Source organism: Artemia sp. Qi Xiang Cuo, chromosome 1 (genome assembly GCF_049724085.1).
Source record: "Artemia sp. Qi Xiang Cuo chromosome 1, ASM4972408v1, whole genome shotgun sequence".
NCBI classification, from domain to species: Eukaryota; Metazoa; Arthropoda; class Branchiopoda; order Anostraca; family Artemiidae; genus Artemia; species Artemia sp. Qi Xiang Cuo.
The window spans coordinates 46,385,140-46,412,120 of record NC_142794.1 but is presented as its reverse complement, the minus strand read 5'-3'; the positions used below and the strand labels follow the sequence as shown (position 1 = coordinate 46,412,120).

The window sequence follows — 26,981 nt, the reverse complement described above, 5'->3', positions numbered from 1 at the left end:
TAGCCCATGGTAACAAACTGTAAGTGAGGAACAACTTAGCACAACAGTAACCGCAAGCAAAAAAAAAATATGCAATTTTGACTACAATAGATGCATCAAAAGAATTGGTTTCTTGTGCTAATTCCAAATATATAAAATTCATCATGTTGAATTCTACCTATTAAAAGCAACGGGCCTGAGAAAATTTGCCTGATGTTCAAAAAAGCGGGAAACACCCCACGAAAAGTCAGCGAATCTTAATGAAATCACACGATCAGCTACAGCGTGTCAGAGAATATTACTGTGGAGGTTACAGGCCACTATCTGTAAAAAAAAAAGAATTTTATATTTGTCGCTGGATGTATGTTTATTTACTTATTTTTTTTCTTTTTCCAGGGGGTATGGTATCAAACCAATGCTTCTAGAAGATAAAAAGAGGGCTCATTCAAACGGAAATTAGAAGTTCTAGCGCCTGGTTTAGTGACCAGAAACACTGGAGGGCAACTATCCCCCCTTCCACGCCCCTTCTTTCCCCAAAGACATATGATCAAAATTATGAGAAAAAGATATTGTTCGGCATTGTTGAAAAGTATAATTATGGCTCTGGGGATGAAATGACCCCCAGTCCCTGGGGAAAGGACAAATGATTTGTGTCCATTGTTTGCACATAGTTTTCACAGGGACAATTTTTCGTTAGGAGGGACGTTTCCTGGGGAATTTCCCGGGGAAATTCTTACACGGGGGAATTTAACAGAATTCATATATGGGACTCGTTTCATTTGGCTTACTTTCTCTTTGGTGACTCAATTTGACATGTTGAGACGTTACGGGGGAACTATCAGAGGCAACGCTATAGCGTTGCTTATAGTAAAGGCCATACGGCTCCAATGTTTGATTATTTATTATTTTTTTTCCAGAGGCACTTCATATGGAAGGGGTCGTCGTACAAACTTCAAAGGGGGCTCATTCGATTGGAAATCGAGAATTCTAGTGCCATTTTTAAGGGTCAAAAGTGATTGGAAGGCAAATAACACCCCTTCCACGCCCACCATTTCCCCAAACACATCCAATCAAAATTTTGAGATAGCCATTTTGTTCTTCCAGATAGAAATTATGTTTTTGAGGAGGACACTACCCCACAGCCCTCAGGGGAAGGGTTGTAAGTTATGCCCTGGGGGCATGTAAGGTTTTTACAGAAATCTTTGTCGTAGAAACTTCAAAAAGCACTCATTCGATTGGAAATTCAAAGAGCTAACTTCATAAAGGGATCATTCGATTGGAAATTTAAATGGCTAGTTCCCTTTTTAATAGTCGTAAGTGATTGAAAGGCAACTAACACCCTTCCACGCCCACCATTTCCCCAAATACATCCAATCAAAATTTTGCTATAGCCATTTTGTTCAACGTAATTGAAAGTTCTGGAAATTATATGTTTGCGCATGGAAATTCCCCCTACAGTCTTCAGGGGCAAGGGCTATAAGTTATGCCCTGGGGGCATATATGGTTCTTATGGAAAGAATGCTGGTATAAACTTCAGAGAGGGCTCATTTGATTGGAAATTGAAAGTTCTAGTTCACTTTTTAAGCGTCAAAAGATATTGTAGGGCAAAAGTCCCCCTTCAACGTCCCTTCTTTCCCCAAAGACATATGATCAACATTATGAGAAAAAGATATTGTTCGGCATAGTTGAAAAGTATAATTATTGCTTTGGAAATGAAACGACCCCCCAGCCCCTGGGGAAAGGACAAATGATTTGTGTCATTGTTTGAACATAGTTTTCACAGGGAGAATTTTTCGTTGGGAGGGACGTTTCCTTGGGAATTTCCCGGGAAATTCTTACACGGGGGGAATTTCGGGGGGAGTTTAACAAAATTCCTGTATGGAACTCGTTTTATTTGTCTTATTTTCTCTTTGGTGACTCAAGCTGACATTTTGAGCTGTTCCGGGGGAACTATCAGAGCAAACGCTACAGCGTTGCCTATAGTAAAGGCCATTAGGCTCCAATGTTTTATTATTTATTATTTTTTTCCAGAGGCACTTCAGATAGAAGGGGTCGTCGTAGAAACTTCAAAGGGGCCTAATTAGATAGAACATATGTTTTTGAGGAGGACACTCCCCCACAACCCTCAAGGTAAGGGTTTTAAGTTATACCCTGGGGGCATATAAGGTTTTTATAGAAGGCGGTGTCGTAGAAACTTCAAAAAAGGCTCACTCGATTGGAAATTCATAGGGCTAGTGCCCTTTATAATAGTCGAAAGTGATTTGAGGGCAACTAACCCCCCTCTCACGCCCACCTTTCCCCAAACACGTCCAATCAAAATTTTGAGACAGCCATTTTATTAAACGTAGTTTTAAGGTCTGGAAATTAGGTCTTTGAGGATGACAACTCTCCCACATCCCTCAGGGCAAGGGTTGTAATTTAAGGATTCTCCGAATCCTTCATATTATTTTTTATGGAAGGGATACTCGTATAAAATTTAGAGGGCTCATTTGATTAGAAATTGAAAGTTCTTGTTCACTTTTTAAGAGTCAAAAGAGATTGGAGGGCAACTAGTCACCCCCCTCCTCCACGCCCTAAATGCATCAGATAGAAATATTGTTAAAAATAGTTGAAAGGTTAAGTAACAAAACCCTGGCGTCGACAAAACCCCCCAGGGCCCGGGGCCAGGAAGAGATTCTCGTATAAACTTCAGAGAGGGCTCATTTGATTGGAAATTGGAAGTTTTAGTTCAGGTCTTACGAGTCAAAGCGATCGAAGGGCAAATACCCCCCCTTGCCCCTTTTCCCCGCCCCACCCTTTGAACTAGTTCTGTTTATACCTGACGGCCCAATGAGAGTTAGAATGTTTTGGTATTAACACACACCTATTAGGCATCTGCTCTCCTCCCTAACAAGGAAAGAAACAGAGATTGTAAGGCAGTAGCAGATACAGGGGAGGAGTGAGGGGGGTGCGTCCCCCTAACGTTGTCTAAAGTAATGTAATTTACTTAATTAACGCACGATTGTGTTAATTAAACTTGCTCCTAACGCAAGTTTATCGGATCAATCTATTTTGCCCCCCTCCCCCCCCCCAAAAAAATAAAAAATAAATTCTGGATCCTCCCCTGGTGTAAGGGCACTATAAATTTTAATTTGTAATTCAATGAGCCCCGTTCCAAAGTTTATGTGACCACCTCTTCCTCATAAAGTGCCCCTGGAAAAATAAATAAGTATTAATTCATTGAACCCTTATGGCTCTTTACTTAGGTAACGCTATAGCATTGCTTCTGACCTAAAAAGTTGAGTAGAAATTTCAGCTTCCATTTTCATGAATATCCGAAATTATCTGAGGGGAATATGTTTGGGGGAGCATATTCCACGGCTGGGAAATTCCTGCTGGGTGGAATTTAACGCGGGGGATTTATCAGCAGGAAAAGAAAATGTTCTTTGAGGGGGGAGGGATTTCCCAGTGGTGGGTTTTCCAAATGTAAATTATTCAGGGAGAGGACGACTAAACCCATTCGATAATATTCTAAATTTTACATCTGAAAGTAGCGGAAATAAAGAATCAATGGAAATGTCAGAGATAGGACTTCAGGTTCCTTTAGACGATTTTGTTCGTGTCTTTTGAAAAAAGACATTTTCAAAAGACAGATTAATTTCATTTGTATTACTTTCTCTGTGGCTGCTCAATTATGCTTGTGAGGGGGGAGACTTCCCCCCACCACTGTCTACTCTATGGTTTCAGTTTTTATCTCAAGCCTTAAAAATGAACGCAAAGCGATAAAAGTATAACTCAAAATAACATATATAGAATAATATATGCACATAACACGGAACAATTAATAAAAATTGCATATTTTGAGTTGCGGTTCACCCAAATGATGGTACAGGGGGCCCACCATTCCTCAATCTATGAAGTCAATCCTGCAATAACTGAAAATATAAAGTATTTTTGAGTATTTTAACGTCTTCCTTAACTCAAACGGTCCAACATTCTACAGCCCAATGAGTCTGTCTGATGTCCTAAATCGAAAACGGAGGAGACAAGTGAAGTTCCGCCCCGTATTGGATGAGTCTCCAACCTCCCCCTCCCCCTCTCCTACTGTCTACGGTAAAGTTTTCTTCCTTCTGCCAACTACGCCGCCTTCACCCCAAAGGCTTTAATAAGGAAAAATTTTGTATGGGAAGAAAACATAGTAAATCTATTATAATTATCCAATTATAAGGTTAAAATACATTCTCCGTGATAGATACAAAATTAGTTTGGCACACACAATCCCTCTAAGGTCAATTCCAAACAGTCATGACCCCTTTATGTCAGCAAGTGAAATGGTCTAAACACCCTTATTGGAGCTTTTTTATTAATCCATTCATTGTTGTCAATCGCTGTCGACAAGTTATGCAATCTCTCTATTGTTCATATATAAGGTTTTTTATCAAAGAGGTAATCGTATTGACTTTGAAAAAAGCCTCATTCGATTTATAAATAGAAATTTCTATATCCGTTTAGTCAAGAATAATTGGACAGTAAGCAACCCCCCCCCCATGCAATAAAAACTTGAAACTTTTTGCAATCAAAAATGAACAAAAATAATTAAAAAAAAACTTTCCGAAAAATAAGTTTTTCAAAGAAAAGTAAAGGCAATTTTAAACTTAAGCTCAGGATATATTAATACCTGTTAAAATTCAAACTCAAAACGACCAGAAATTACTATTAAAGAAAAAATGAAACCCAAAACAAACAGAAATTAAATAAATAATCATAAGAAAAAACATACCACAAGTAATAACATAAATGAATAAATATATCTTAAAACGAGTAATGCTTAGCTTGAATATGAAAATCAAGCTTAAAACGAAAAAGAATAGTTTGCTATTAAAGTATAAATGAAACTTAAAACGAACATAAATTAAATAAACAATCAATGCGAACAAACATACAATATATATTAATGTAAATGAATAAATAAATCTTAAAACGAGTGAAACTTAAATTGAACATGCAAATCAAGTTTGAATCGAATAAAAATTACTACAAACAAGAGTTTGGGTGTCGCCTCACTGCAGAAGCCTAAAACCTACTGTGTCATTGGCGCTTTACTGAAAACGAATTATTTTACAAATGTTTTCTCTTGTACTCAATATTGAAAATAAATATTAAAATTACAGTAAAATTTTGAACTGATGAACTTTCAGCAATTAATATCATTATACATCAAATATTCAGTTTAATTTATTAGTTCTTTCCAAGATTGTTCAAGACAAATATAGCTTCACTACAAACAAAATTTGGATACTCCCCCCTTCTTTAACTGTAAAAACCTAAAGCCTTCTGCGTCATTAGCGCTTCACTGAAAACGAATTTCTCTTATATTACAAATTTATTCTTTTCCAGTTCTTACAGCATTGAAAATGAAAATAAAAATTACAGTGAAAAAAAAAATCTTGAACTGATGGATCTTTCAACAATTAATATCATTATATATCTAATATTCAATTTGATTTTGTTCATACTTTCCGAGACTGCTCATGACTCATGTAGTTTCCCCCCAGGGCCCGGGGGGCAGGCACTGTAAGCTATGTCCAGGGGGCCGTATATGGTTCTTATGAAAGGAATTCTTGCATAAACTTCAGAGAGGGTTCATTTGAATGGAAATTAAGAGTTGTAGTTCATTTTCTCAGAGTAAAAAAGACCGGAGGGCAACTGGCCCATCTTGCCCTCCACGCCTTTGAGTTTATTGGATGGATAAGACCATCCGATAAAAATTTTAGGTGACTATTTTCTTAAAAATAGTTCAAACATCAGATATTAAACTCCAGGGTCCACACAACCACCCAGGGCCCAGGGACAGGCGTTGTAAGTTATACTCTCGGGATATATATGCTTCTTATACAAGGGATACTCGTATAAACTTCAGAGAGGTCTCATTCGGTTGGAAACAGAAAGTTCTAGTTCACTTTTAAAGAGTTGAAAGAGATCAAAGGTTAATTATCCCACGCCCTTTTCCCCAAACCTATCCAATAAAAATTTTGAGATAGTCATTTTGTTAAAAATTGTTCAAACATCAGATAATAAAAACTCCGAGGTTGGCCCAAACCCATTTTTTCACTTTGATATTGTTACTTTTACACCAGTTTTGATACTTTGATGAATATTTGATTTTGTTTTTCAAGTTTGATTTTGAAATAAGGAATTTTTTAAAACTTGAAACTCTTTGCGATCAAAAAAAAAAAAAAATTAATTAAAAAAAAACTTTCCCAAAAATAAGTTTTCCAAAGAAAAGTAAAGGCCATTTTGAACTTAAGCTCAGCAGATACAAATATCTTTTAAAATTCAAACTCAGAACGACCAGAAATTACTATTAAAGAATAAGGAAACCCAAACGAACAGAAATTAAATAAACAATCATAGCAAAAACATACAACAAGTAATAATATAAATGAATAAATAGTACTTAAAGCGAGTAATGCTTCGATTGAATATGAAAATGAAGCTTAGAACGAAAAAAGATATTTTTCTATTGAAGTATAAATGAAACTTAAAACGAACAGAAATTAAATAAACAATCAATGCAAACAAACAGGCGATAGATATTAATGTAAATAGACAAATAAATCTTAAAAGGATTAAGCTTAAATTGAATCTACAAATCAAGCTTGAAACGAACTAAAATCACTACAAACAAGAGTTTGGGTATCACCTCCTTCTCTCACTGTAAAAGTCTAAAACCTACTGCGTCATTGGCGCTTTACTAAGGTAATTAACCTTCGATCTCTTTCAACTCTTTAAAAGTGAACTAGAACTTTCTGTTTCCAATCGAATGAGCCCTCTCTGAAGTTTATACGAATATCCCTTGTATGACAACCATATATATCCCTAGACTATAGCTTACAACGCCTGTCCCTGGGCCCTGGATGGTTGTGTGGACCCCGGAGTTTAATATCTGATGGTTGAACTATTTTTAACAAAAATAGTCACCTCAAATTTTTATCGGATGGGTTTATCCATCCGATAAACTCAAAGGCGTGGAAGGCGGGAGGGGCTATTTGACCTCCGATCTTTTTTCACTCTGAGAAAATGAACTACAGCTTTTAATTTCCATTCAAATGAACCCTCTCTGAAGTTTATACGAGCATCCCTTTCATAAGAACCACATACGACCCCAGGACATAGCTTACAATGCCTGCCCCCTGGGCCCTGGGGGGAAACTATATGAGTCTTGAACAGCCTTGGAAAGTATAAACAAAATCAAATTGAATATTAGATATATAATGATATTAATTGTTGAAAGATCCATCAGTTCAAGATTTTTTTTTTCACTGTGATTTTTATTTTCATTTTCAATGCTGTAAGAACTGGAAAAGAATGAATTTGTAATATAAGAGAAATTCGTTTTCAGTGAAGTGCCAATGACGCAGAAGGCTTTAGGTTTTTGCAGTTAAAGAAGGGGGCAGTATCCAAATTTTGTTTGTAGTGAAACTATATTTGTCTTGACCAATCTTGGAACGAACTAATAAGTTAAACTGAATATTTTATGTATAATGATATTAATTGCTGAAAGCTCATCAGTTCAAAATTTTACTGTAAATTTAATATTTATTTTCAATATAAAGTACAAAAGAAAACATTTGTAATATAATTCGTTTTCAGTAAAGCGCCAATGACGCTGTAGGTTTTAGGCTTCGGCAGTGAGGCGATACCCAAAATCTTGTTTGTAGTTATTTTATTCGATTCAAACTTGAATTGCATATTCAATTTAAGTTTCACTCGTTTTAAGATTTATTTATTCATTAACATTAATATATATTGTATGTTTGTTTGCATTGATTGTTTATTTAATTTCTGTTCGTTTTAAGTTTCATTTATACTTTAATAGCAAACTATTCTTTTTTCGTTTTAAGCTTGATTTTAATATTCAATCTAAGCATTACTCGCTTTAAGATCTATTTATTCATTTATGTTATTACTTGTTGTATGTTTTTTGCTATGATTGTTTCTTAAATTCCTGTCCGTTTTGTTTTTCATTTATTCTTTAATAGTAATTTCTGGTCGTTTTGAGTTTGAATTTTAACAGGTATTCATATCTCCTGAGCTTAAGTTCAAAATGGCCTTTAATTTACTTTGAAAAACTTATTTTTCGGAAAGTTTTTTTTTTAAATTAATTTTTGTTCGTTTTTAATTGCAAAAAGTTTCAAGTTTTTATTGCATGGAGGGGGGTTGCTTACTGTCCGATTATTCTTGAAATTAAAAAACGGATCTAGAACTTTCAATTTATAAATCGAATGAGGCTTTTTTCAAAGTCTATACGATTACCTCTTTGATAAAAAAAACTTTATATATGAACAATAGAGAAGTTTATTAAACTTCCGGAGGGAAGTTTATGCAAGAATTCCTTTCATAAGAACCATATACGGCCCCAGGACATGGCTTACAATGCCTGCCCCCCGGGCCCTGGGGGGAAACTATATGAGTCTTGAGCAGTCTCGGAAAGTATGAACAAAATCAAATTGAATATTAGATATATAATGATATTAATTGTTGAAAGATCCATCAGTTCAAGATTTTTTTTTTCACTGTAATTTTTATTTTCATTTTCAATGCTGTATGAACTGGAAAAGAATAAATTTGTAATATAAGAGAAATTCGTTTTCAGTGAAATGCCAATGACACAGATGGCCTTAGGTTTTTACATTTAAAGAAGGAGGTAGTATCCAAATTTTGTTTGTAGTGAAACTATATTTGTCTTGACCAATCTTGGAAAGAACTAATAAATTAAACTGAATATTTGATGTATTTGATATTAATTGATATTAATATTTGATATTAATTGCTGAAAGCTCATCAGTTCAAAATTTTACTGTAATTTTAATATTTATTTTCAATATTGAGTACAAGAGAAAACATTTGTAAAATAATTCGTTTTCAGTAAAGCACCAATGACGCAGTAGGTTTTAGGCTTCTGCAGTGGGGCGAGACTCAGACTCTTGTCTGTAGTTATTTTTATTCGATTCAAACTTGATTTGCATGTTCAATTTAAGTTTCACTCGTTTTAAGATTTATTTATTCATTTACATTAATATATATTGTATGTTTGTTCGCATTGATTGTTTATTTAATTTCTGTTCATTTCAAGTTTCATTTATACTTTAATAGCAAACTATTCTTTTTCGTTTTAAGCTTGATTTTCATATTCAAGCTAAGCATTACTCGTTTTAAGATATATTTATTCATTTATGTTATTACTTGTTGTATGTTTTTTGCTATGATTATTTATTTAATTTCTGTTCATTCTGGGATTCATTTATTCTTTAATAGTAATTTCTGGTCGTTTTGAGTTTGAATTTTATCTCTCCTGAGCTTAAGTTTAAAATGGCCTTTACTTTTCTTTGAAAAACTTATTTTTCGGAAAGTTTTTTTTTAATTATTTTTGTTCATTTTTGATTGCAAAAAGTTTCAAGTTTTTATTGGATGGGGGGGGGTTGCTTACTTTCCAATTATTCTTGACTAAACGGATCTAGAACTTTCTATTTATAAATCGAATGAGGCTTTTTTCAAAGTCAATACGATTACCTCTTTGATAAAAAACCTTATATATTAACAATAGAGAGCTTGCATAACTTATCGACAGCTATTGACAACAATGAATAGATTGACAAAATAGCTCCAATAAGGGGGTTTTGACCATTTCACTTGCTGACAGAAAGGAATCACGACTGTTCGGAATTGACCTTAATAGGATTTTGTGTGCCAAAGCAATTTTGCATCTATCACATAGTATGTATTTTAACCTTATAATTGTATAATTATAATATATTTACTATGTGTTCTTCCAATACAAAACTTGACCTTATTAATGTCTTGGGGGTGAGGGCGGCGTAGTTGGCAGAAGGAAGGAAACTTTAGCGTAGAAAGTTGGAGAGGGGGAGGGTGAGGTTGGAGACTCATCCAATACGGGGCAGAGCTTCACTTATCTCCTCCGTTCTCGATTTAAGAGATTAGACAGATTCATTGGGCTGTAGAATGTTGGACCTTTTGAGTTGTGGAAGACGTTAAAATACTCAAAAATACTTTATATTTTCAGTTATTGGAAAACCCACCACTGGGAAATCCCTCCCCCCTCAAAGAACATTTTCTTTTCCTGCTGATAAATCCCCCGCGTTAAATTCCACCGAGCAGAAATTTCCCAGCCGTGGAATATGCTCCCCCAAATATATTCCCCTCAGATAATTTCGGATATTCATGAAAATCGAAGCTGAAATTTCTCCTCAACTTTTTAGGTCAGAAGCAATGCTATAGCGTTAGCTAAGAAAAGAGCCATAAGGGTTCAATGAATTAATACTTATTTATTTTTCCAGGGGCACTTTATGTGGAAGAAGTGGTCGCATAAACTATGGAACGGGGTTCATTGAATTACAAATTGAAATTTATAGTGCCCTTACACCAGGGGTGGATCCAGTATTTTTTAGGGGGGGGGGCAAAATAGGTTGATACGATAAACTTGCGTTAGGAGCAAGTTTAATTAACGCAATCTTGCGTTAATTAATTAAATTACATTACTTTAGACTACGTTAGGGGGGGACACCCCCCTCGCCCCTCCCCTGGATCCGCCACTGCCTTCCACTTTCTGTTTCTTTCCTTGTTACGGAGGAGAGCAGATGCCTAATAGGTGTGTGTTAATACCAAAACATTCTTTAACTCTCATTGGGCCTTCAGTTATAAACGGATTTTGTTCAAAGGAAAGGGTGGGGAAAAAGTGCGTGGGGGGGTATTTGCCCTTTGATCGATTCGGACTCGTAAGATCTGGACTAGAACTTCCCATTTCCAATCAAATGAGCCCTCTCTGAAGTTTATACGAGAATCCCTTCCTGCCCCCGGGCCCTGGGGGGGTTTGTCGACGCCAGAGTTTTGTTACTTAACCTTTCAACTATTTTTAATAAAATTTTTATCTGATGCATTTAGGGTGTGGAAGATTTATTTATTAATTTACATTAATATATCTATTGTATGTTGTTTGCATTGATTGTTTATTTAATTTCTGTTCGTTTTAAGTTTCATTTATACTTCAATAGGAATTTTTTTTTTTTTTAAGCTTTATATTCATATTCAATCTAAGCATTACTCGCTTTAAGATATATTTATTCATTTATATTATTACTTGTTGTATGGTTTTTGCTATGATTGTTTATTTAATTTCTGTTCGTTTTGGGTTTCATTTATTCTTTAATAGTAATTTCTGGTCGTTTTGAGCTTTAATTTTAACAGGCATTTGTATATGCTGAGCTTAAGTTTAAAATGGCCTTTACTTTTCTTTGAAAAACTTATTTTTCGGAAAGTTTTTTTAATTAATAAAGGGATAGGTTAGAATTGTCTGGGAGGATTTTTCCGTGAGAGGGAGGATTTTCCACAGGAGAAATTCTCCCTGAGGGAATTTTCTTCGGGGTAAAACTTTCTACCCTGGGGTAAAACTTTTACATCCTTTTGAGGGGATGGCTTCCTTGAAAAATTTAACTGGGAGGAGAGGAAGGGCATTTGGCAAGATTGGAAAATGATGAGAAATTAATCAAAAAAGTTTTTTTTGCAAATAAAAGTAAGGAGAATATTTCAGGCGGAATTGTCCGCAGGAAATTTTCCTGGGAGAATTTTCAGCAATGGTGGAATTTTTTCGTAGGAGTGATTTTACGCGGCAGGAATTTTCCATGGAAGAACTTTTAGTGTGGGAGGGTTTTCATGGAAGAGGAAGAGGCGGATCTGCCGGTATTATTTGAAAAACAGCCGGCAATTAAATAAAAAGCTATATTTTTAACTTAAAGTATGGAGCAGCATTAAAATTAAAATGAACAGAAAACATTCCACATGTGAGAGGGTCAGTCCCCTCCTCAATCGCTTGCTATTTATGTTAAAGTTTGACTTTTTGTCCCAATTTTTCAAGCACGACTCCTGGAACACAAGGGCCGTTTGATTGGAATAAGAAGTTTTTTTAAGTAACAAAAAACCTGCAAAATTCGCCTTGTATTTAATAGCATATAACACAGTGCTTCAATGGCGGATCCAGGAGGCGAGGGGGGCGCGCGCTCCCTAACGTAGTCTAAAGTAGTGTAATTTACCTAATTAACGCAACTTTGCGTTAATCAAACTCTATCCTAACGCAAGTTTACCGGATCAACCTATTTTGCCCCCCCCCCCCTAAAAAAGATCCTGGATCCGCTCCTGATGTGCTTACTATACAATCAAAAATATCAAAATTGGAAATATATATTTTCTGTTTTACAAATGCATTGCTCCTTTCAGGATTGAATATGGATACAAAAACTTTATTTTAAGTATTGTGAAAAAAAAGTCTTTTGATTACTACTTTCCTAGATTTTGTTTCAGCAAATCCGCTCTGTTCTTATTGTTTTATCTCCGAAGTACAAGAAAAAATTTAGTACGCTCATACACATCTGGTGGTTATTAAACGGGTACAGACTTGTATTTAGGCTATTTCAACTAGAACTGCTTTTATGTTGCCTATTTTACAAATTCACCAATTTTTCTTAAATCTTCGATCTTAATTTCAATGCACAAATGTTAGAGTCAGGTTGAGCCCGTCGAGAACAGATCCCGCCTTCTTTGTGAACTGACACCACTAGCTTAGCCTAGAACTAGCCTAGCCAATAGAATTACACTTTTTCTGATAATCAGAAGGCAGTTTAGGAAGCTAGTTAAGGGGGATGGGAGGGGGACTGTATAATACAGGGGACTTTAAACCACATGTTTAGGGTCTCAACCATGGAGATTAGGATTGTGTTCTCTCATGCTTTTCAGCCTTTCCGTTCCAGAAATAGAACCAAGCGTCATTTTAGGGTGCCATACACCACTTTATGATGGTGTTATCGAGTCTAATTTTTAAGATTACATAGATACACAATCAGCTTTCAAATGAGCCCATAAACGGGTCTCTATGATGTTCTGATGCTCCACTAGTGGCGAAAAAAAAAGAAAAAGGGACACAACAGCGCATTCCATACATTAAAGTAAATTTTTGTTGTTGTTCAAGGTATGGGCTGTAATTTTTCTATAGAAGCTTTTAACCTTTTAGTCTTAATAAAACAGAAGAAACAGAAGTTGTGATCATAATAGGCCGTTTCTGGCGATATTAATGATCGACAATCGTGTTCTAACGACCAACAAAGGTTTTGTTGATCAACAATATGGATAATAACAACCCACGATTGAAATCGTTGTTTTTTTAATTTTGTTGGTCAAAATTAAGCGGGAAATGTCAAGGAGGGATATCATGGGGGATTTTTGTTTTTATAGTTTAGAAGAGAAAAAAACAATTAATTTATCATAAATGTTTTGTACGTATTGTTAACTTGATCTGTTGCCTAAAATGAAACATGATAAGGCACTTTCTTTAGAATTACCTATCCCTTTTTCCCTTCAAAGGGAAGTGCTGAAGTCTTGTTATGTTTTAATGTAAAAATTAAGAATTGGATCATATACTGAAATGGTTCATAAACAGCGAAAATTACAGGAGTAAACATGAGATCAATTGAAAACAGTAAAACAATGTTCAATTGACTTTGAAAATATTGTCGTTTTTTCAAACAATAATAACAATTTGTTTTTTCGCGAAAATTATTGTTGATCAACAATAGTTCATAAACAAATCTGTTCTCGTGAGTGTTGATTAACATTGTTGATCAACAATTTGCTCGCTAGAAAAAGCTGTATGGTTACGTTAAAGAACATAGCAACAGCTTCATTTTATTTCATTGGTTACCACGGAATCGTAAAATTGTTGCATTAAAGCTAAAACTTTACCAGCCAACTTACCTTCTGAATAAAGTTCGAAACTTTTCCTAGGGTTTCTTCTAGTGAACACTTTAGATATACTTCCCCATGGGCCGATTCCTCCTTTGCCAGGTGGATGAAGGGATTTTGGCCTGTGAATGTGACTAGAATTTCTTTGCTTTTGAGATTCTTTATTGAAACTTCGCTCATCTAACCTAGAAACGAGCTACGAAATTAAAGTAGTTGGAGGGATAAGCGTCTTATGTATGACTCATAATAAAAAAAACAATATAAGTAGAATAACTCATAAAGAGCAAAGAGGGTCCGGGATATTCCCCCGGAAAACTCCTCCTCGGAAAAATCCCCGCAACAAAAAACTTCCCGCGGAAAGATTCCCCTGCCTCCTGCAAATTCCCCCTCCCCTTATGGAATTCCACTTCTCCCGATAATGCGTCCTGGAAAATTCTCTCTAGATGCAAAATTTAGAAAACCAAAGGGAAATTGAGACGAATAGAAAAAATGAAGAAAAGAAGGGATTCTGAAAATTCTTCCGAAATACGTACAGATTGTTTATTCACAGCAACTCATTTTAACCGTTTTTTGCCCACCCGAACTTATAATGTGACTGTGACTCTTTATCTCTTAGCCTTGGCTCTCTTCTAGAAATTATTCACAACCAAGGATAAGACTATCAGACAAAGCAAATTCTATAACTATGCCAATTTCATTTTGTGACTCCCTTTGTGGTATAGAAATAGGAGCGTGCCCAAGAAGTACCAAAGGACAGACGCCTACCCAGCTGCTAAAAGAGGAAGTATAAAACGATGACCTAATGGGATTAAACCTGGCCACCTATGAACTAGTTTAATTTTATAATGTTGCATTGATTAATTTATTTCTTTTCTTTTTTCGTTTCATTCTTTGAATTTAAATGGTTTATTGCTTCTTTATGCTTAAGTAATAACTGAAAATTTGTTTTCTGGTCACGAGTCCCTGAAAAGGGGGTCAACAAGAGAAATAAGAGAGCCTGGATTAAGTTTGCTTAGAAGGCATAACAAGGAGAAATTCCACTGAGAGTCAAGTCTAATTATAAAACCAAAGTTAGCAGCGATAGACATGTTAACGACTCTTATTCCCAGGTGGATTTGAAAGAAGAGAGAAAAATAGCAACTTCTGTATACAAGTAATTTGAAGCTGAAAAGCTTTTGTGGTAAATCTGTCTTTCCCTAAGCATTCGCAAACCCCCATTGCATAGAGAACGAAGAAAAAAATACTGGTGGATGAAAGCTGTACAGTTCTAGTCACAATAAGATTTTATAACTCAAAGGTTGATTAAATCGGCCAAAAACAGGTATTACCAGACAAGGGCGTCCCAATTATATTTTCATTGAGTAGGGGGGGGAGCTTAGTATATTTTCCTGAATCACTACCAGATTTGCCGTTGATTTTGAATTAAAATCAGATAGTTGCGGGCGTCAAGCCATTTTACTGAATCACTACCAGATTTGCCGTTGATTTTGAATTAAAATCAAATAGTTGCGGCATCAAGCCATGGCTAATTGTAAAAAAAAAAAAAGCCAAGACTGTAAGTTCGAGTGAGTGAGAGGCAAATCTGGCGTAAGCCCTGTTTAGGATTGTATAAAAATGATGTCATTTCATTTGTTGATAGATAAGTCTATCTACCATCCGTCCATATGTTATTCCTAGGGCAGAACTAACTCATAGAACTAAGGGATGAAAGATTGGATTAATTGTGGGTCGACGCGTGACGGACAATGTCCACTGGACTTGAAAGAACGGACCTAAGTAAAGAACGATGTGGGCACAATATGTTTTTTTTTTCTCCATACCCGGGCACTTCGTATTGAAGGAGTTGTCATAGAAACTTCGAAAAGGGCTCATTCGATTGGAAATTCAAATGGCTAGTACCCTTTTTAATAGTCAAAAGTCGCCCATCATTCCCCTAAACACATCCAATCAAAATTTTAACAGAGCCATTTTGTTCAGCGTAGTTGATTTCCAGATAGAAAATATCTTTTTGTGGAGGACTCTCCCCAACAACCCTCAGGGCAAGGGTTTTAAGATATGCCCTGGGGGAATATAAGGTTTTTATAGGAGGCGTTGTCGTAGAAACTTCAAAAAATACTCATTCGATTGGAAATTCAAAGAGCTAATACCCTTTTTAATAGTCTTAAAGTGATTGGAGGGCAACTAGCCCCCCCCCCCTCGCCAGGCCCAGGAAACTCCCCCACAACCCTCAGGGCAATGGTTTTAAGTTATACCCTGGGGGCATATAAGGTTTTTATAGAAGGCGTTGTCGTAGAAACTTCAAAAAAGCTCATTCGATTGGAAATTCAAATGGCTAGTGCCCTTTTTAATAGTCGAAAGTGATTGGAGGGCAAAAGCCCCCCCCCCACGCCCATCATTCTCCCAAACACATCCAATCAAAATTTTGAGATAGCCATGTTGTTCAGCGTAGTTGATTTCCAGACAGAAAATATGTTTTTGAGGAGGACACTCCCCCAGAGTCCTCAAGGCAAGGGTTTTAAGTTACACCCTGGAGGCAAATAAGGTTTTTAAAGAAGGCGTTGTCGTAGAAACTTCAAAAAAGTTCATTCGATTGGAAATTCAAAGCGCTAGTGCCCTTTTTAATAGTCGAAAGTGATTGGAAGTTGACTAACACCCCTTCCACGCCCACCATTTCCCGAAATACATCCAATCAAAATTTTGAGATAGCCATTTGGTTCAGCGTAGCTGATTTCCAGATAGGAATTATGTTTTTGAGAACAGTCCCCCTAAGGGCAAGCCCTTAGGGCAAGGGTTGTTAGTTATGCCTTGGGGACATATAAAGTTTTTTGTACAAGGCGTTGTAGTAGAAACTTTAAAAAGGGCTCATTCGATTGGAAATTCAAAGGGCTAGTGCCTTTTTAGATATTCGAGAGTGATTAGAGGGCAACTAACCCGCTTCTCACTTCCACCTTTTCCCCAAACACATGTAATCAAAACTTTGAGATATCCATTTTTACCGAACGTAGTTTTAAGTTCTGGAAATTAGATCTTTGAGGATGACAACCCCCCACAGCCCTAAGGGCAAGGGTTGTAAATTATTCCCAGGGGGTATATAAGGTTTTTATATAAGGCGTTGTCGTAGAAACTTCAAAAAGGGCTCATTCGATTGAAAATTGAAATGGCTAGTGCCCTTTTTAATAGTCGAAAGTGATTAGAAAGCAACTAACACCCCTTCCAAGTCACCATTTCCCCAAACACATCCAAGAAAGATTTTGAGATAGCCATTTTGTTCCACGCAGTTAAAGTTCAGGAAATTATAGCTTTGAGCAGGACACTCCCCCAACAGTCTTCAGGGCAAGGGTTTTAAGTTATGACCTGGGGTTATATAAGGTTTTTATTTTATATAAGGCGTTGTCGTAGAAACTTAGAAACTTACTTAGGCAGCGTGCCAGCGCTGCCTAAGTAAAGAACGATGTGGCTACACTGTGCTTTTTTTCTCCATACCCGGGCACTTCGTATCGAAAAAGTTGTCGTAGAAACTTCGAAAAGGGCTCATTCGATTGGAAATTGGAGTGGCTAGTGCCCTTTTTAATAGTCGAAAGCTATTGGAGGGCAGCTAGCCCCCCCCCCACGCCCATCATTCTCCCAAACACATCCAACACTTAACGACAGGTATTTCTTAGTTTTCCCGTCTCTTTCATTTTTGGCACTAGGACTGCTATCAGTGATAGCATTTCACGAGTCTAGAGCTCCTTGAATTTCAAGTGGCGGGCAGCCAAAGAAGGCGTCACATCTCTGAATCTTGCTGGAATAGAGCGCAGTCTGTAGTGGCCGTTTAATTCTGTTTCTGGGCTATAATTGTCCAGATGGCATGATAGCGTGGTAGGATGTGAAACGACCTAGTGAGAATTTCCGATGCTTCTATCTGTCCATTGACGTCTGTGTCAGTGATGCCTGCATATGATTTTAATCTTGCTTCTGTCAATCGAGAAGCAACCAGAATGTCAAGGTTTACAGTTTGGAAAAGCACAGGGAGATTGTTGGTATTTTTCAGCAGCAATGCCAAGGCTGCAGACTTCATTTCTTGTGTCGGAGTCTAATTAAGTATCAATTCGTCAAAAGAAGCACTGCGAGTTCCTACACCTTGCTCCAAATTGCAAATAGAGCCTCATATCTAACGCACTATCTTGTCTCTGTTGTTAATTTTCACCTTAAGCTAGCCTTGAACATTTCCCCTGGCCTCCGTGTAATAGGTAAAGTGATTAATGCCTCCAGTGAAGAAGGAATGAAAACTTGAAGAGCGCCAAACATATTCTTGACAAGGCTTGAAGATTTGCATGATTGTTTCACAGTGTTGTTTTAGTGATGTGCCGTACATCAGAAGTCTGGGATTGCCGTTTTAAATATTCCGGTCACATGAGCTTGGATTCTCTCGAAACGTCCTGACATGTTGCTGAAATAGTCCTACTACTGGGAAGCCAGCTTCTCCTCATTGTGATCAGCATTTCGAATACTATGCACTATGACGTTTGCTAGATACAGCCCTTTCTTTGACCTCACTTCCACTATATACAATATACGCTCTCTAGCTTATCCGTCTTCATCGATAAATTGCATTCCAACAATCAAAGATTCTGCATGGCTTACATCTGGCGTTGTGTCAGCAAGGATCCCAGAAAACAGTGACTTGCAAACAGCTTCTTTTATTTTAAATTTCACTTCATCTCCAAGGGCAGAGATAAGCCCCTTTTGGGACCTCCCACTTAAGTAGGTGGCTTTGAAAACTATTTTCACGGTTCTCATATCATATCTTGACATCGGGACAATTTCAACCTAGGAGTTGGATAAGCTGACGGAATGCCTCACCTTCCTCTGAATTGGATCCCCAACAAACTACCTGTTGCCGTGCCCAATATATATTTATATATTTTGTCCTGGCTAGGAGGACAGGTTAAAAAATCCGACTATTTTATTCATCAACAGCCATAAAAATCTAGATGTTGTACACCTCCCTGTGAAGCGTTATTGCAGCTTCCCTTGCTAACCAACTCCACAAAATTTCCTTTGTCCCATTGAGAATTCCCAGGCATAAAAGCACCGTTACTTCTATTCGTACCAGGATCAGAAGAAAAAAGACAGCAGACATGGTAGAACACAGCATCCTCTGAAATGAATATTCCAAGTATGAATAGTCCTCGTATCAATTTCTAAAAAATTTTATGACGTCTCTGAGACCTACTGAGCTTTCTCTGAGACCTACTGAGCTTTCTCAGTAGGGGCCTCCCCCAGGCCACTCAGCGCGTCCCCAGGTGGCGGATAGGGGATCGTCCCCAGATATGTTGGGTACCTCCATTAAATAGGAGGCAAGGAGCAAGGGGGACCATAATAAAAACTGGCACATCCTCACCAAGGGGACGTAAATACTGGTGGAGGTGGAAGAAGGTCTCTCGGATGTACACTTAGCAGGGCCCACAAGCGTGTGGACAAATCCCATGAGTTGTAAACCTTCTCCCAGCAATAAGTTAAATTGCATGGTGAAACAGAACACCATCTTGGGAGGATCCCCTACGGGAGAACAACTACGGAAAGGCGAAAGATCCAGATTACGGACAACAGCCTCTGCAAGGTGGTGGAGAGGAGTGGCTTGCCACCACCACCCATTCAGCCAAGAAACCACCTCTCTGGAAATCACGAAAAAAGGGTCCAGTATTATACGAACATCTGCTACCGCGTCCGGGGTAACCGACGAACAACCAATTTTCATGGATGAAAATGCGATTTTACATGCTACCGCGTCCGGGGTAACCGACGAACAACCAATCTTGAATGATAATAATGCGATTTTACATGCTACCGCGTCCGGGCAGCCGACGATCCTGGGCCTTGGACGATCCCCAGCCGGGGTGAAAAACCACACGGTTGTTCCGTTCCGACAAAAACCTCCCTATACTTTGGCACGCTAAACATCCGAACACTTGCCAAACCGGGAAAACTAGATCTTGCCCTTAGAGAACTACAGAGGTACAATTGGGGTGCTATTGGGCTCTCTGAGACTCACCTCCCCCGAACGAGTGAGGAAAACCTTTCTGGAGCCTCCCTCTTGTTGTCCGGCCGCAGGGACGGAGTTCATCGACAAGGAGTAGGATTCTTCGGATCACCAACTGCCAAAAAATCTCTAATCTCTTTCACCCCAGTCTCAGAAAGAATAACCGTCTTAAGACTGAAGGGAGCTGCCGAGAATATCTCTGTTGCCCAAGTCTGTGCCCCAGACTCCACCAGAAGTGAGGAAGAATGCAATGAATTCTATTTCACACTACAAAGCATCATTGGCCAAATCCACAAGAAAGACGTACTGATTGTCTTGGGGGACTTTAACGCTCTAGTAGGTATGGATAATACCGGTCCATCCGTTGTAATGGGGACTTTTGGCCACGGAAAACTCAATGCGAGAGGGGAACGATTGCTCGACTTCTGCCGAGAAAACGAGTTATTCTTAACGAACACAATTTTCAAACACCGCCATCGACGTAAAGTGACCTGGAGATCCCCAGACGGTAAAACCGAGAACATGATTGATTATATCCTGATATCGAAGCGCTGGAAGTCTTCCGTACTAGACACAGTAGCATTACCTGGAGCAGACTTCGACTCTGACCACGCTCTCCTGATGTCAAGGTTCAAGCTAAAAATGAGAAAATTGCAAAAAGCAGCAAAAATCCCAAGATTCCGGCTGGATCTGCTGCGGGATCCCGCAAAAAGGCAGACCTACACTTCCACTCTATCTGAAAAATTCCGAGAGATCCTGAAAAATCATTCTTCCTTGACCACTGCTAATGAGATAGACTTCCTGACCGAGCAGGCTACATCAGCTATCATAGAGACAGCGAATGACGTACTTGGAAGAAAAACTCCAAATGAAAAACCATGGATCACAGATGAGATCATTGCGCTATGCGAGGATAAGCAACTTTTTTGCAATAAATCCGACCGTCACAGTTGGGATACTTACAAGCTCCTCAAGAGAAGAGTAGAGCGAGAGATCAGAAAGGCACTACGCAACCACCTGCGAAAGAAATGCGAAGACTGCGAAGTACTGTCCAAGAAGGGGAATAGCGGAGCAGTTTTCAGAATGGTACGCGAGTTAAGCCGGAAAAAAAAGCCGCAGACATCAGTGATCCTGGACAAAGACGGAAATAACATCTACGATTCAAAGATGAAACTTGAAAGATGGAAAGAATACTTTAACAATAAACTGAATCCCCCAGTAGCTCCGGATCCTAAAATACTAACCCGCTTCCCCATACCCGACCAAAAACTCAGACCACCACCCCCACTCAAGTCAGAAACCGAGTCAGCAATCAAGACGCTCAAACAAGGAAAAGCCCCTAGCCCGGACGGAGTCACTGCTGAACTTATTAACGTCGGATCGGATGATGTAGCTAATCTGTACCATGCCATTGTGTCTGCGGTGTGGGAAACCGGCCATGTACCCCGTCAGTGGTGCAAGGCTGCCATTGTGCCCATTCACAAAAAGGGGTTAAAGAAAGAGTGCGGAAACTACCGTCCGATCAGCCTCACGAGCCATCAGTCACGTGTCCTGACAAAAATCCTACTCCGTCACATTCAAGCAACAACTGCCTTTGCCATTGGAGAATATCAGGCCGGCTTCCGCCCTGGAAGATCAACAATCGATCAGATATTTGTCGTTTGGCAACTCATGGAACGACTCATCGAATTCAACCAAGAACTCTACCAACTATTCGTTGATTTCCGTCAGGCATTTAACCTGATATGGCGCGAAGGACTATGGCATATCCTCCTTCACTACGGTATCCCTTAGTAGATAGTCCAAATAATCAAGAGTCTGTACGACCAGTTCCGAGGCCAAGTAATAACCGTTGATGGGTTGTCAGAAGAGTTTACAACTTCGTCAGGAGTACTTCAGGGTTGCATCTTATCACCACATCTCTTCAACCTCTTTCTAAATGCCGTTCTGTCGATGATGCAGTCGGAATATTGCGCAACAATAGGAGGGGTGCTAATAGAGAATCTTCCCTACGCTGATGATATTGATGAGCTAGCCAACTCTACACAAGAATTGCAGGCACAAGCTGATAAACTCTACGATACCACACAGCCGTTCGGGATGGAGATCAATGCCAGCAAGACCAAAGTCATGGTAACTACGAGACGTGAACTAGAAAACCCGCCCATTATCACCATAAGCGGGAGGCAGGTTGAAACGGTTGACCACTTCCTGTACCTTGGTAGCCTACTCTCCTCAGATAATTGCCATAGCTCTGACGTGAAACGTCGACTTGCACTTGCTAGCTCTAGCTTCCGAAGACTAGCCAACCTCTGGAAAAGTAACCACCTATCCAACAAACTCAAAATGCGCCTATTCAACAGTTTAGTAATCCCCATAGTTATTTATGGATGTGAAACATGGACTCTGAAAACCGAAGACGAAATAAAACTTCTAGCTTTTGAGGTGAGATGCCTCCGTCGCATTTTTAGGATCAAATACACTGACCGAATCACAAATGTGGAAGTACGTCAAAGGCTCCAGTCCACTGAAACCTTACTCAATAAAATTAAGAAGCAACAATTGCGCTGGTACGGCCACGTCAAGCGAATGGAGCCGAGCCGCCTTCCGAAAATCGCCCTTGAAGGATCCCTCCATGGCCTTCGCCCACGAGGCAGACCACGAAAACGATGGATGGAGAACTTCCACTTCGACAACGTCAAGATAGCCCCTTTATCACATATCGCCCAATACAGATCAATGTACCAAGCACTTATGCATGAGCTAGCAAGAGGAGTGGCCCCAAAACGTCCCGCGAGGATGGCTGGGACCTATGGAAGTAAGTAAGTAAGTAAAACCAGAAATAGAAACATTAGTTGAATTTTTTTGAAGATGGAGTTAATGAGACCCTGGGTTGATGAGATACCGATTTCGATTATCTTCCAGGGTTTTGGGATGATTTCTAGGATAATGTCCCATTCTCAACTCTTGAGTTAGCAACTCCTGAGTCTCCTGGGCTTGCACACGTTCTCCTTTTAGACTCTTATCATTCTCTGTGTAATACATTATGAGGATGATACGCTTTCAACAATCTCGAAAAGTTTACCTACAATATCTTCTTTGTCAAGTATTTCCTACCGCTGGACTTGGTATAATATAGTCTCACACTTTTTCCCATCAGAAATTACCTGCAGTGTTATTCCCGTGCAGCTTCTAATAGTGGACTTGGCTTTTTAATCAAACAGTTCGTGTTAACGAACTGTAAGTGAGGAGCAACACATCTCAATAGTAACCAAAACTCTAAAGAAACGATATTATTAATTTTGATATTAACAGATATACGAAAAGATTTGGCTTATTATGCTGATGCCAAACATATAAGATTCATTAAGTTTAGTGTAATGCATCAAAAGCTACGAGCCTGAGAAAATTTACTTGATTTTCAAAAAAGGGGGTTAGCATCCCTTAAAAGTCAAGGAATCTTATTGACAATCATACCATCAAATTCAACGTATCCAAGAACTCTATTGTAGAAATTATCAAGCTCCCACCTGTAAAAATGTGGAATTATGTATTTTTTGCCAGAAGAAAGATCACGGATGTGTGTTTATTTATTCTTTTTTTTCAGGCGGGATCGCATAAAACCAATTGTCCTAGAATATCGGGAAAGGACTCATTTTAACGGAAATCAAAAGTTCTAGTACCTTTTTCAAGTGACCAAAAAGATTGGAGGGCAACTAGCCCCCCTCCCACCTCCTTTCCCCTCAAAGTCGGCCGATCAAAATTTTCAAAGTTTTGAGACACCCATTTAGTTCAGCATAGTTGAAAAGTCTAGTAACTGTACCTCTGGGTATAACATACCCCCACAGCCTCTGGGGAAAGGTCTGTAAGTCATGAGGTTTTCCCATTGTTAACGTTTAGCATTTGTTATTGGGAAGTATACCAAAATTATCTTGCAGGGGGGGGGGATTTCCACTGTGGGGATTTTCAACGGGGAGAATTTTCCATGGGGAAGGAATTTTCCAGGGGGTGAAATCTCCAGGGGGAATTTTTACACACTCGGGGAATTTGCCAGAAGTCCTATACGAAATAATTTGTATTTGTTTTACTTTCTTATTGCCAACTCAATTTCACATGTAGAGATGTTAAGGGAAATCGTCCGTGGGAAATTTTTACCAGGTTCGAATTGTCTAGTGTATCTTTCAATAGGGGGAGGGGCATTTTCCATGAGAGAAATCCTCCATAGGGGAGTTTTCCACGGGATAAATTTTCTAGAAGGAACTTTCTGCGGGAACAACTTTCTACTAGGGGCCGGGGAAGGACTATTTGCGGGAAAAATTTTCCACAGAGGAAGATATTTCCCGCATGATTTTAAAAGTAATAAGAAATTAAAGAATTTTCAAATGAAAGTGAGCTAAGAAAAATTTTCTTAGCCACTTCACAATCTTCCACATTCTATTGTAAGGTCGTGACTACTACAGAAGTGATTTTTGGGGGAGGAGAGAGGGCACTTGCCCCGGACGGAGATATTTTAGGAGCGCTAAATTGTAAAAAAATAATCTAACGGTTACAATCATTTTGTAATCTTTAAAATTTTATTTTATTCAGATAAAGTAGAGGGCTCAGTTAATAAATGAAAATAATTAACAAATTATTAATTAATTAATAAAACAAAAATAAATTAAAAATAACTAAATGATGATTAAAATCATTAATAATAATAAATTCAAATAATTAATCAAAACAATTTAAAAATTAAATTATTAGTTCTATTGTAACACATTCTACTGTAAGGTCGTGACTACTACAGAAGTGATTTTTGGGGGAGGAGAGAGGGCACTTGCCCCGGACGGAGATATTTTAGGAGCGCTAAATTGTAAAAAAATAATCTAACGGTTACAATCATTTTGTAATCTTTGAAATTTTATTTTATTCAGATAAAGTAGAGGGCTCAGTTAATAAATGAAAATAATTAACAAATTATTAATTAATTAATAAAACAAAAATAAATTAAAAATAACTAAATGATGATTAAAATCATTAATAATAATAAATTCAAATAATTAATCAAAACAATTTAAAAATTAAATTATTAGTTCATTAATAAATTGAAAATAATTTCGTCAATAAATACAAATCTTTTTAAATTTTGGATCTAAAATCTCTTTAAAACTTGGCCCAACAATTTTGTGGGAGTCAGGGGAGGGGGGTTGCTAATCAAGGTCTTGCCCCGGGCGCAAGAGAGGTCATAAACCGCAACTGAGCTACTAAGTCACCTTCCAATTCATCTGGTTGTGTATCAGGAACTAGACAGACAATCAGTCATGAAAACTTTTTTGCTTTACTAAAATATCGTGAAAGTATGTTCAGTAAAAGTGGGCTAAAGTTTATCAAATGCATAAATTTCTTATCAACTTTGCAGCAGGATCCTAGCCAGGTTTTTGTTGTGGTAGGTGGCTAAAATGTTCATTTCAGGTCTCTTGTTGCCACGAAGTGGCACAGCTTTTTTGAATTTTAAAAAAGCTGGCACAGCTTTTTTGAAGCTTAATAGTCTTTTCCTTAGTATTTGACTCTTAGGAAACTACTTTTGGCAAATTCAATACCTGAAAAGGTAAGCTCAAACTGTGGAGAAAGAATTTAATTTAAGTTTAGCATTTTGATGATATTTATCTTAGCTTTTCCTCTCTACTTTAAGTTCAACCCCCTGGCTACGTCTCTGGACGCAAGAAAAGGGTTTTTTATATTTGTTTGTAATATGAGAAGAAAACTCTACGAAGAAGCTTCATAAATAAGCATTAACAGAATCGTTTCGACTACAGAAGGCCAGGCCTCCTTAGTCGCATGGCCTAAAGAAAGAACCATGTGGTAAGAAAAGCATCTTTTCTTTGACATATCCACACCATGCACTGCAAAAAGCTCATGGCAGTCTGAAAAAAACATAGGGGTAAATTACTATGGGGCAGAGGGCAGTTGTACTCTCCAGACCTTCGTTTCTCTCCTCAAGATTTTTGGTAGTTATCTTTTTCAACAATAACGTACAGATAAAACGATGAACATACATAAGACTTGGCTTCTTCATCACCTAATATTTCGTTTTTACAGTTTTAAGCGACGGTGGATGGGTGGTGGCAGGATTGCCAACTTGGACATTTTTCGTGTGTAATGCACTCTTTTTTACCTCGTTGCACTCTTTCCCTGCACGGACCGGAATTGCACTCTTTTTGCCAATTATTATCTTTGCACATTTAAATTTGCCTTTCTGTGTTTTTGGGATAAACTACCCAAAAAGACTTTATTCCTCTGATTTACATGATCTAAAATATCCCTTTCTCAGAACTCTTCTCATTGACATTTATTCATGTTCATTAATATACTCAAACTTTATGTACCCAAAGCAAAGCACTACATTCACGGAAGAAGCAGCTATCCACTTTCTGGGAATATACCCAGAAAACTACTCAATTCAAATAAACTGGAAATAAATTACAAGCAAGGGGAAAAAAGAAAGAAGACCTAGTAGAGGAAGAAGAAGAATTATTTTGTGTGACTAAGAATGTGTTCACTTTTTTTTTTTTTTTTTTTTTTTACGGTACATGTCATGTATAGCTATAGTTCATGACTAGTTACTCGGACCTCCAGTATTCCTTTTAGAACATTTTGACAAGTTGGAGACAAAACTTTATCTAAATATTTGATGAAGTCAACTATAGTTCAGTTAAAGGTTTTTTTTTTTTTTTTTTTTTTTTTTTTTTTTTTTTTTTTTTTTTTTACGGTACATGACTACATTGAAGTCAGCTATAGTTCATGACTAGTTACTCGGACCTCCAGTATTCTTTTTAGAACATTTGGGCAAGTTGGAGACAATACTTTATCTAAATATTTGATGAAGTCAACTATAGTTCAGTTAAAGGTCCCAGTGACCAAAATTAACACATGCAAATTTTTAGCAGACCTTTACCTTTTAGCTATAAAAAGAACGAGAATTATTATCAAGGTAATTATTCAGAGGTTCATTTAATTAGGGAGCCTTCCTGACTATATTTTAAATACGTTTGAAAATTTTAAAGCTAATATGTTTAGTGATCGCAGGCGCAGGACAATTTAAAACTATTTGTAGATGACGTGAGAGTGGTCAGAACAGTCAAAGGGGCTACGGTCGTGCCGGCAGCCGCGTGCGCAAATTTTTTGACTTGCACTCATTTTGAGCACA

At 37.8% G+C, this 26,981-nt stretch overlaps 1 protein-coding gene across 4 annotated transcripts in view; it reads right to left on the bottom strand.

Moving 5' to 3' along the window:
- Window positions 1-26,981, bottom strand: part of Liprin-gamma (liprin protein kazrin) — a 212,433-nt gene that overhangs the window by 52,305 nt on the left and 133,147 nt on the right. For all 4 annotated transcript variants that reach the window (XM_089107912.1, XM_089107906.1, XM_089107920.1 and 1 more), the window contains exon 9: window positions 13,780-13,952. In XM_089107912.1, coding sequence (XP_088964038.1) covers window positions 13,780-13,952 — 173 coding nt within the window. The remainder of the gene's footprint in view (window positions 1-13,779; window positions 13,953-26,981) is intronic.